We start from the raw sequence: 12364 nt of genomic DNA on the forward strand, positions 1-12364 counted from the left end.
TAAACTAAATTCTGTCCTCTTCAGCTCGTCTACAGTTGTACTCCTGGCAAGTGGCCACTCTTAGAAAAACAAATGAGTTAGCTAAATAAACTCCATATAAGAACGGCAAATGATTAGAAGTCTGACTTGTAAGAAACAAAATAAGAGAACGAGATTTAGCTTTTCCCCTTTCACATTCTTTTCACATGGCCATTTCCTTGATTAAACGACTCGAGTATTTCTAGATGCACAAGAGGTGAACTGGTTGTGCTGACTGTAGTGATCAGCTTATCTCCAGTATGTGTGCACTGCTCGCTCTCACTCTTCTCATGAGAAAAAAGTGCTGGGCCACAGCTGCATTTGCTGCATGTGCTTTTAATTGTCCTAAGGCTTCACCAGGAGGAGTTATTTCTGTTGCCTCAGTTTCCTGAACTGTAACATAAGGCAGCTGGATTACTTCTAACTTCCCAGTTCTCTCATCCTTAAAATTTTAAAATTCCATCCTACTGTTTAGTATCTTGTATAAAATTCTACTAAAGAAAAACTTCCATTTTCTGCATTCATATATTACTACTCCTATGATAGAAAACTGCTGTTTCACAATAGATCACAAGAATGCCTTGCTTGAAATGTCCAACATGCTACACATGATCCTAAAACATTTTCCCAAGAAAAATGAGCAAATGAGTTACAAGACTTTAATTTCACTTTTAAATGTCCTAATTTTCAATAGTGGTTTGGGGAGTGACCTGGTAGTGGAGCTTACCTACCACATAGAAGGACCCATATATGATCCTCAACAGTGACCCACCTCAAAGAAACCACTGTCATTCTAACCATGTACAAAAAAGAATAAAAAGTGACTTTTAAAATTTCAATTTATTAGATTCTAAGACAAATGGAATAAATAATTTCAGGAATATAGGATGAAAACTCAATTTGATTACATACAACTTTATTTTTATATAAAATTATGTTAATATATGATTACTAAGAGATCTTTAATATTAACTTACCACTCTTATAAATTCAAACAATTCAATAACAGCTGAATTTAAGAGATTGTACCGAGTTCCGTTATCCAAAAGGGCATTTATAACTGGTTCAAAAAGATTTCCTTTGGTGATGTAACGATTATAAAATTCATCCTTAAGGCCAATTATCCGCCTCATAAAGCGAAGAGCACCTAATTAAAAAAATTTAAAAAGGGGTTAATGAATTTACCCAAGTTATCTTACAGATATTTTTGACATAAAGCAATGTTTGAAATTTTTCCAAAATAAGTAGTAAAATAGTACATGAAAAAAGGGGCTTTGAAACAAACAAACAAACAACAACAAAAAATTTAGGAATCACAACTGGATTGGCTCAGTGGATAAGGGCTTGGTGACCAAATTCAACACCCAGAACCCACCTGAAGGTGGGAGGAAAGAACTGATTCCACCAATTTATTCTCTAACACCGCAGACACGCCAGAGTGAGAATTATCTGTAGAATGCCAATGCTAGTAATACTTAAAGCAGAGATAGTGTGTGCAGTACAGGAGGCTCAGAATTGGGAGGCTGAATGGGCATAGGTGTGGCACAGACTATTGCATTTCTAGGGTAGGAATGTGTGGAGGCAGATATTTGCTTTTAATTTTCTTGAAATCTAATCAGAGACTATCAGTAACATAACAGATCTAAACTTTTAAAACCTTTTCAATGAAGAATGCAGATCTTCAACTACTCTTGATGCTTTTATCTTGAACACTCACTTGTGAATCAATACTACGTTCATATTATGACATTATTTCCTTATTTGCCAATTATGTATGAATTATGGTAGATCAGAGATTACATTTGCTAACAAAAAACAAGAGTAATAATTAAGGACTTTAACTTGGCATTTCATATTTTACAATATTGAAAACAGCATTCCCTTCTTTAATTAGCTTTTACTATTCAAATAGAATTAGCAATATTATTGCTAAAATGCTTACAGAACATCAAACACTGCAACTTTTATCCTTTATTTTTATGTGTTGATACTTTTTACCTTATAACTTCCCCCTTAGTTTAATTTCTTCTACAGATATCATTAGCCAGGACTTCCATATTTTATGTGTCTCTCATTTTAACTCTGTTAAAGACATAAACTCATAAACAAAGAAACTGTGCCTGATATAAAATGCACGCATGCACACACATATGCACACACACACACACACACCAACCCGCCTCCCCAATAAACAAAACATATACACACACTGGAAAAGGTCTGAGTGCACAGACTCATATGCTGCTGCTGAATGAACCAAAAGACTTTCAAACTATAGCTGCAACAGCTTTGCTTTGTTATGATGGAAACAATACAACGATTTACATACTGAATTTCATCGAATCAGGATTTATCGACTTAATGGGTACAATATGTAATCATCTAAAGGACTATTTATAGAAAACCTAACATGAGAACATAAATTCTTTCAAAATTAGTATACCAATGTAATTCCAAAATGAGATGAACTGATTATAACTTTTATGTTATCATTAAAGAATAAATGTATATAGATAACCAAGAAAAATATGAAAATTAATGGGGCAAACTCAAAAGGCAGGCATTTAAATCTTCTAGAAATATAACAATGGTGTTATTATTTCATCTGATGAGATTAGGTAATAGATATTACAGAAATAAGGTACAAGTGTTTTATTAATTTACTATATAGCAGAAGTGGCATTTTCATTCCATGGAAAAAATTTATTTAATGAAGGTGTTGACATAGGTGGCTAGCTATCATACCAAATGTATTCTAAAATACATTTCATATATATTACAAAAGCAAACACAAAAAGCAAATAATAAAAATACTGGAGAATATTTGTATTATCTTACAACATAGAAAAGTTCCTAAGCATGACGACTCCAAACATAAATGAAAGGAAGGTAAACTAAATTTATAATAAATCATGAAGCATTTTTAAAATGTGTATGTGCCAATATGTGAATGTTTGTGTGTTAGGTGTGTCATCCACCTTGAGACATGGCCTCTCATTGGCCTGAAGCCCACTAACTAGGACAGACTGGCCAACCAACAAGCCTCAAAGATCCTCCAGTCCCTGCCTCCCCAGAGATAGTATTATAAATGTGCACACTACCAGCCCTGCACATGGGTTCTGGGAATCAAATTCAAGTCCTTGTGCTCGCAAGTCTCAACTGAGACATTTCCCAGTCTCAATAAAGATACATCTCCTCCTAAAACATAAACTGTAATACACAAAAGGTTCTATGAAAAAGATAACCCTCAGTTCACAACAGATAAAAATGCACATTAGGCTGACAATGATGACTCAGACCTATACCTACATTTTGGGGGTAGAGGCATTAGTATAAGGATCACCCATAGCCATATAGTTTCAGGTCAGCTGAGCTACATGAGACTATTTCAAAAAACATATAAAAATTATTGAAAAGTTTAAATCCCCTGGTAGTAACACCACTGCCGATGAAATAAGTCAGACCAGGCCGAATTAGTAAATCCAGGTTTAATCTGAGCAGAACATTCTTGAGTGGTCCCAGAGGAAGAGGAGAAGCCATGAGGGGAGCCATGAGGGGGACTACGTGGGAGAGTCTTGGGCGGGACCCTGGGGATGGAGCCTTGGTGTGGTGGGCTTTCTCAGGGGTGAGATTTGGAGGGGGCAGCTCTAGGAGATATCCTCAACAATTATGTTAATATATGAAAATATTCTATCAGGGGTAATGCAAATTAGAACCTACACATTTCATCACTGGACAACTATTTTTAAAATTAGCATTAATGCCAGGCATAGTGGTGCACACCTTTAATCCTAGCACTTGAGAGGCAGAGGCAGGTGGATCTCTGTGAGTTCAAGGTCATCCTGGTCTACAAAGTGATTTCCAGGATAGCTAGGGCTGTTACACAGACAAACTGTGTCTTGAAAACACTCCTCCCCGCAAAAATTAGCAATACAGCTGGGAGTAGTAGCTTGACTATAATTTCAGCACCAGGAATAGGCAGGAGGACTGTCATAAGTTCAAGATATGCCAGAGCTATGTAATACATTCCAAGCTAGCTTGGGACTTCAGAGTGAGGCCTTTCTTCCCCCGCCCCTTTTTCCTATCATCCATCCTATCATTCTTTCTTCTTTCCTTCCTTCCTTCCACCCATCCACCCACCCATCCATAGTGTGGCATTATATGATGCTGGGAAACCGCCAAATGCTTTAGCTTTCGCAAGGCTTCAGTTTTTGGGAAAGTAACCTGGGTAGGTAGGTAGATGTTGAAATTTAAAAACAATATATGAAAAAGTACACAAACGACGGGCTGTGGTGGCACACACTTTTAATCCCAGCACTCGGGAGGTAGAGGCTGGCGGATCTCTGTGAGTTTGAGGCCAGCCTGGACTACAGAGTGAGATCCAGGACAGGCACCAAAGCTACACAGAGAAACCCTGTCTCGAAAAACAAACAAACAAAAAGTTTGCCTGACAATTGTGAATCTTACAGAAATACATTAGCATATAAAAGATTATTGTACTAGACATAGTGTAGTTGGGAATGGGTGAAAAAGCAAAAACAATTCTGTAATCTATGCTTTAGATGGTAAAACGTTTGTGGAAATCATATCATGAAGTGTTATTTAGCTATCATTACAAAGAAAAAAATAAAACCAAATAATTTGCAGTAGTGAAGGACATTGAAATGTACTAGCACAATCTAATTTTCATAAAGGTAAAAAACCCCTGTATGTATATGAATATGTTTATGTACATTTGTACAGGGACAGGAAAAAAAAATAAACAAAAACCACAGGCTGTTGGCGTTGTTTAAATTTTTGCTTGTTTGTTTTGTCCTTGAGTCAAGGTGTCATGTCCCAGGCCAATGTATGAATTGCTATGTATTGAAGAATGATCCTGAATTCGTCCTGATCCTCCTGCCTCCACCTTCCAACTGCTGGGATTACAGGTGTGATCATTTTAAGGACCATTTTAAGAACCTAAAAATAAAGGAGGATACGGGGATTAAGAGTACCAAACAAGGCTGGCATTGTTGCTTAGCTGGTAGAATTGCCTGGCATGCACAATGGCCTCAGTTCAATACTCAGAGCTGCATAAACTGGATACGATAGCACTTGTCTGTAATCCCAGTACTCAAGGGTAAAGGAAGGAATATTAGAAAGATCAAGGCCACCCTTGACTACATAATGAGCTTGAGGTACAGGTGTGCATGCACACACACGCACGCACGCACCCACCCACCCACCCACCCACCAACCCACACACACGTAAAATATGATAGTTTGATGAAGCTCAAACATACCAGAACAGTTCTATCAAGCAATGCTGCTACTGCATATAGTACTGTATTCCAACAAAACCTAGGATAATTCAATTCAATCTAAATGTAAGCAATATGCATGCCCTCAGATAACAGAACACGAAGTAAAAGCAGTCGGTTCTCTTAGCCATCTCATTAACATCACACACACTGCTAAAAAGCAGATGACTTCATATGAACTGGCACTTACCTCTACTAAAAAGTATTTCTTAAACCATTTTTACAAAAATGCTCATTAAAGTGTTACTTACACAAGGCCAAGAAAGTGTGCTTTGAATTCATCAACACCAAAACTCTTCTTAGCAAGTCCTTGTTCATGATATAGTTTTTTATGTGGTATGTGTGATGTTCCACACAAAATGTGAGTAACTCTAAAATTAAGGCAAGTAGCTGTGCTGTTTGATAATTATCTACAAAAGAAAGATATCTAGTGAGAATAAATATAACACACCTAAAGAGAATAAATACATTCTATATCTTAGAGCAAAAGTACATTTTATATAATTTAAAAAGGTACATAAATATTACTTTTATATATGTAGACTATTTGAAAGTATCTGTTTTAAGGCTCTTGTGTTAAAAAATGTAGTAACAGAAAGAAAAGCTCAATATAAATCTACAAATGTGATAATAAAGCCTGTCACATTGACATTTTCCTCGCAATGTATTCTTAGTGCTATCACTGCAAATATGAACAAATCCATGAAAGGAGGAAAGGCCTCAAAAGTTCTTGCCTGAAGTGGCTCAATGCAATTTCTTTTAAATTTATTCATGTATGTGCATGGAAGTGCTAGTGTGGTTGCAGAGGACAGTTCTCAGGAGTGGGCTCTCTCCTCCTACCTTGTCTCTCCTCCTACCTTGTGAGGTCTGGGGACCAGAAGACAGCCTACATGTAATCTCTACCAACTGTGCTGTCTGTGCAGTCCCAGTGCAGTTTGACATTTAAAAAAGCCATCTTTAAGAAAAATGTTATTTTTTGCTATTTAAGTATCCAACAAAAACTATTTCACTGAGATTTTATCAGTAACCATCTTGAATAAACCAACTCATGCCATTCAGATCACTGAAGCTACCTTTTCGGTTACTTCTAAAGATGCTCTGCTTCATAAAACGACTGTACATCAAACTTTAATATCTACCAAGGACTTAATATAAATAACCATTTTATAATGTTTTAGAAAAGAAACACTACCCTGAGAGGAAATTACATAATCCAGCCAAATAAAAAGTTAACACAATCAATGCCATCTAGTACAACTATTTGATTTCAACAGGAATATTATTACTTGAACATATCCTTGCCCACTCCCCCATGTGTGTTCATGCCACACATGTACAGGTGCCCATGAAGGCCAGATGAAGATGTGGGTCCCCTGGAGAGGGTGTTCCAGGCAGCTGTGAACTGTGCAATGTGGGTGTTAGGAACTGAACTCTGTTTTTCTGGAAGAGAAGAGCCTCTGTAGCCCACACAAACGTTTTATGGATCTTGACTGCTTCTGGAAATAATGCAGCATTCTTTTAATTAACAAAATGGCCTTCAAACACACAAAATAAAACTTGACTGTTTTTATGTCAAGTTCAAGAAGAGAGTCTTACTTGTTCCAAACTAAGTTCTGTAACAGCCAGTATACCAGATGCAAAATTAGAACAAGTCCTTAACCATGAAAGTTTCTCATATTTTTTATTTTTAATTATGTAAGATTTGTTATTTTTAAGTATATATTTGTGTGAATTTGTGCACATGAGTGCAGGTGCCTTTGAAGGCCAGAAGAGAGAGCCTTATACTTTGGAAATTAAGTTACAGGCAGTTTGAGCTATGAAATGAGTGCTAGAAAGTGAACTCAGATCTTCTGCCCAAGAGCAGAATGTGCTCTCAACTGCTGAGCCATCTCTCTAGTTCTACAGGAAGTTTTAAAGGGTATTATTGTGCTCGTGTGTGATGTATGTGTGGGAATCCTGTGGGGGTCAAAGGATAATGTCTCCTTTCCACCTTTATGTGGGTTCTAGGGATGGAACACAGGTCTCCAGGCTCATTTGCTAAGCCATTTTCCAGACCCACACAAAAGATATTTTAAAACAGTGATCTGTACCGTTAATTATATTGTTTTCCCTTTTCTATTTTAAGTCAAGAAAACACTTTAATTCAATCTCTGAACATTCTCCTGTGGAAGCTCTCCTAGAGGTTTCTGTTGTTTCTCCTGGGGCTTTGATAAGGTTGGTAGAAAGAATGTAATTTTAAATGCACATAGCTTCAATATCATCAGGCCCATACCTTGAATGCATATTCTAAAGAGAAGCAAATGGTAAAAGATGAAGACTCATAGACCAAGTATAGCACTGTGCTAAAGTATGGATCCTAAGGGATGGTAGTCAATTACATCTAAAATATAAGAACTGAATTATCAACTTACAGATAATCATTTCTCAAAGCAATGTTAAAACAACAACAAATTTACAGAGAAAACAATCTGTTTCTCATCATTTATAGTTGGAAAGTAGACTTTCTTTCTTATAATAAAAGGGCAAGTCTATCCTTGGATTTTATTTTTATGTTAAAAAATACTTCTCTTATCTACACATACACACACCCACACTCCCCCCCGCCACTATGCTGATTAAGAAAAACCTCATAATTTGTACTCATAAAATATTTATTTTTACTTACCAGGGCAAATTGTATTGGTTTTGTTAGATCCAAGCATATTATCTTTAAAAGAAAAATTAAAATAAACTACTTCAGCTAACAATCTTACATTTTCCTAATATTTCACAATATACAAACAACCTCAATCATAATTTCTTTTTAATTTCATAATAACTATTGAGTTGTTTACTTTGGTTGAATATTATATATATATCTTTTACAGAATTAGGTGCAGAGGTAGACTATTAAAATATAATAGTAGTGAGCCAGGCATAGTGGTGCAAACCTTTAATCCAGGCAGGGGAAGGAGCAGGGGGGCAGGGGGGCAGGGGACAGGGGAGCAGGGGGGCAGGGAGGCAGGGAGAGGCAGAGAGGCAGAGAGGCAGGGAGGCAGGGAGGCAGAGAGGCAGAGAGGCAGGGAGAGGCAGAGAGGCAGAGAGGCAGGGAGGCAGGGAGGCAGAGAGGCAGAGAGGCAGGGAGAGGCAGAGAGGCAGGGAGAGGCAGAGAGGCAGAGGCAGGTGGGTCTCTGAGTTTGAGGCCAGCCTGGTCTACACAGTGAGTTCCAGGACAGTCAGGGCTACACAGAGAAACCCTGTCTCACAAACAACAGAGACAAAGAAGATAGTAACAGTGAAAGTGCTCTGATAAAAAGGTGAGATTAAAAACAGGTAAGACAGACACATATTTTTCTTTTTATTCACCATTTAACAATTAGGATATATTTCTCCATCACATTAAAAAACACAAAATGCTGGAAGTTTAAAACTTCAGAGCAATGCATACTTTAGCAATGTGTTTATGCTTAAAAATATGTGCCTGGCAAAAGGATACTTTCTAGAGCACATATAAGCTCATTTGCACAGAAAAATGCAATGTACACAGGAACATTATTTACAACTGGGGAAAGCCTGAAACAAATGTATACAGGAAGAAGAATGGTTAAATTGCTAATACTCAGAATACTATCTATGCCAGATTTAAAATACCTAAGAAACCTAGACATCACTATGAATAGATCTCAACAGAAGTAAACTTAAATAAAATATGAAATGGAAAAATAATACATACACAAACCACAAGAACTGAAGCCAGTACAGGAGACCAAACTCCTAGGCATATCCTTAGGCATTAAGGTTGTGGTACAGGGAACAAGATCCCAACATGTTTTTTTGTTTTTTTTTTTTAACTCAAAAAAGTATGTTAAGTTAGTTGTGATAAAGCCAACAGGCAGTACATATATATCTATTAACAGTACCAGCTATGTATTTGCTTATGGTGTGTTAAAATGACCATGAAAATGAACTATTTTAACTTACATACTACAACAAAAATCTTCTGGAACATGCTTCCTTTTTTTCTTCTTTTTTTTAAAGCTTACCTAACACCTCCCTACCCCTGGTCCGCAGACAGTTTCTGGTCCTGAACAAATAGAGATCTACTTGCCTCTTCCTCCTGAGTGGTAGAATTAAATAAGTATGCCACCACCACCTGGCAACTTAGCAGTTTTGATAATTTAGTTGATACACCAAAATTCATTTCAATTACTTTTAACTGCAATTTTCCACTATATAGATACTCTACAATCTGTTCATTTTCCTATCATAAATAATATAATAACAGTTCTGAACCTATCATGTAAGTAAAAATTCTCTTTAGGGTATATAATCAGAAAGCAATTAGAGTTATTAAATGGGGTATGCCTATGTTGTAACTTTTATTAATTTCATAAACATTGTCTTGATTGATTTCCCCTGTCTCCTTTAAGACTCATAGCTCAGGCTAGCCTTGAATTTACTAGGCAGCTAGAACTGGCTTTTAATTCCTGAACCTCTTGCCTCCACCTCTCAGTACAGAAATTATAAGCCTGTTGCCACATCTGACCATGGCATCCTCTTAGCTGGTTACTCTACTAAACCAAAAATTGCTGCCAAATTGGACCTATACAGCTACAAATGCCTAAACAGTTCTTTACTCACAATGCTTCAAAACCATCTTTGTCTCCATTCCACTTTAATTCATAAACTAGAACTTGTCATTAGTAAGTCATGAGCATAACTTATGCAACAAATATGGAGAAGCAACAAAAAATACACACTAGGAAGAAAACCCTTGTCTCACAAATTATGCATTGATAGTTCTTACCAAAGACACTCTGGAACAAGGACAATCATGACTTCATATTACACTTTAAATATTTCAGTAATAACTTCCCTGTCCTATAAAGCATCAAGTAATACTTTATGGTCATCGTATGCAAGTAAACAAGAGAACTTACCCTTCTCACGTTTGTCTTCTGACGTATTGGTCAAAAGTGGAGCTGTGAGGACATGCATGCAATGGTTGTAGAAGAAATTTAAAAACTCACTCTTTTCAGTTTTCTGAAATAAAATGTTTTTTTAAAAAAAACATTTTATTACCTTTGCATTTAAGAAAGATTTTCAAGAATTAGCAGTGAAGGTCATACTCTAACAACATTACTTTAAGATAATGTAAAAGAATCTTAAACTACCTAGAGTCAAAGAAGCAATCTTAGATACATATACTTCAATCTGAATTCCAGATATGAAGTCTAATAATTCATATTAGACATAAAAAAATGAAAGTGAAAAAAGTAGAAACAGTTTTTCCAAGTAAATTCAGAAACTTTTAAAGATGCTGGCAGTCTGAAGTGCAATGAAGAATAGACCAATCCACTGAACAACATGGTGATCATAACCAACAGCAATGCACTGGGTACTTGAAAGCTGTGAGGATTATGATTTTAAAAATTTATTTTCATTCACATGCGTGATGTGTACACACATGCATGTGGATGCCTGCAGATGCCAGAAAGGGGCCTGGAATCCTTGGTGGATGTAAACTGCCTAACATGGGTACAAGGAACTAAAGTCTGTTCTGCAAGAGACCAAATGCACTTACCTGCTGAGTCACCTTTCCCTGGGATTATGATTGTAAATATTTTAGGGGATTAAAAGTTGGAGCTCGAGGACTTGCAAATGTACTTTGGTGCTTAAGCATTTGACTAGTATGTGCAGGGTCTTGGGTTCATTCCTCAAGTGTGTGTGGGGGTGGGGTAGGGGTGGGGGAGTGAAGAGGCACTGATTTATGTAATTAAGAATCTTAGGGCTGAGGCAGGCGGTGGTGGCGCATACCTTTAATCCCAGCACTCGGGAGGCAGAGCCAGGTGGATCTCTATGAATTCGAGGCCAGCCTGGGCTACAGAGTGAGTGCCAGGAAAGGCGCAAAGCTACACAGAAAAACCTTGTCTCAAAAAACAAACCAAAAAAAAAAAAAGAATCTTAGGGTTGAGTGGTCAGTGGTGGTGCTTATCTTTAATCCCAGCACTCAGGAGGCAGAGGCAGGCGGATCTCTGAGTTTGAGGCCAGCCTGGTCTGCAGAGAGTGTTCTAAGACAGCCAGGGATACACAGAGAAACCTTGTCTCAAAAACCAAAAACAAACAACAATAAAAAACAAAAACAACAAAAACCTCTTTTGGTTTATATCAATTTTCTTGCTTTTTATTGTGATAAGACCACGTAAAATAAAATCTGCTACCCTGTTTACTATCTTAAAATACAGTCCAGTATTATTTAAAAACTATTACTATATTTTTTTATGGGCAGTGGTGGCGCACGCCTTTAATCCCTGCACTCGGGAGGCAGAGCCAGGTGGATCTCTATGAGTTTGAGGCCAGCCTAGTCTACAGAGTGAGTTCCAGTGCAGACAGGGTTACACAGTGAAACTGTGTCTCGAAAACCCCAAAAAATTATTAAAAAATAATGCTGTGTACAAAGTTTTTAAACAAGTTATCATATAGAAGCCAAAGAACAAAAACTAAATTCCTAATCTAATTAATATTCCTGGGCCAGTGAGGGCTCAGCAGAGAAACGCACTGCTGTCAATCATGACCAAGCCTGAGTTTCATCTGTGGGTCCCATGTGGTAGCAGCACAGAGCTACTGCCTGCAAGTTATCCTTGGATGTCCATGCATACTCTCTATCCATAACAAATAAACGAAAAAGCTAACAACAAAAAAGGAGCTGAACAGATAACAATGCTGTAATTTAATGAAAATTAATTGTAAGAATACCATTGGTTTTTAAGTACAAATACTTTTCAAAGAATTTGTTGTTTCTAAAAATCTTATTATAAAACCATTTAAGACTGATAAGGCCAAAACACCTTTAATCTCAGTGTGAGTTCTTACATTAGTTGTAGCCAACATGTTCTCTGGATCAATTAGAGTACGAAGAAGTCCCATTAACTGAACTGCACCTCCTAGTTCAGGGTCAGTATCACAGATCATTTGTTCAATCACCACATTTATAAGAAGTATATCCTGAAAGAAAATATGTTTCTGTAAGACCTTGACATAAGACAAACACACCAACTGAAGGAACA

The 12364-nt window shown here is 37.0% G+C and overlaps 1 protein-coding gene across 3 annotated transcripts in view; it reads right to left on the reverse strand.

Annotated features, from left to right (window-relative positions):
* The window catches only part of Ppp4r3b (protein phosphatase 4 regulatory subunit 3B), a 57870-nt gene that overhangs the window by 13344 nt on the left and 32162 nt on the right, over positions 1 to 12364 (reverse strand). For all 3 annotated transcript variants that reach the window (XM_059275213.1, XM_059275214.1, XM_059275216.1), the window contains 5 exons: positions 12171 to 12302; positions 10238 to 10340; positions 7984 to 8025; positions 5570 to 5728; positions 996 to 1165 (listed from right to left, as the gene is read on the reverse strand). In XM_059275213.1, coding sequence (XP_059131196.1) covers positions 996 to 1165; positions 5570 to 5728; positions 7984 to 8025; positions 10238 to 10340; positions 12171 to 12302 — 606 coding nt within the window. The remainder of the gene's footprint in view (positions 1 to 995; positions 1166 to 5569; positions 5729 to 7983; positions 8026 to 10237; positions 10341 to 12170; positions 12303 to 12364) is intronic.

This window comes from Peromyscus eremicus, chromosome 10, assembly GCF_949786415.1.
Source record: "Peromyscus eremicus chromosome 10, PerEre_H2_v1, whole genome shotgun sequence".
Classification (NCBI taxonomy): Eukaryota; Metazoa; Chordata; class Mammalia; order Rodentia; family Cricetidae; genus Peromyscus; species Peromyscus eremicus.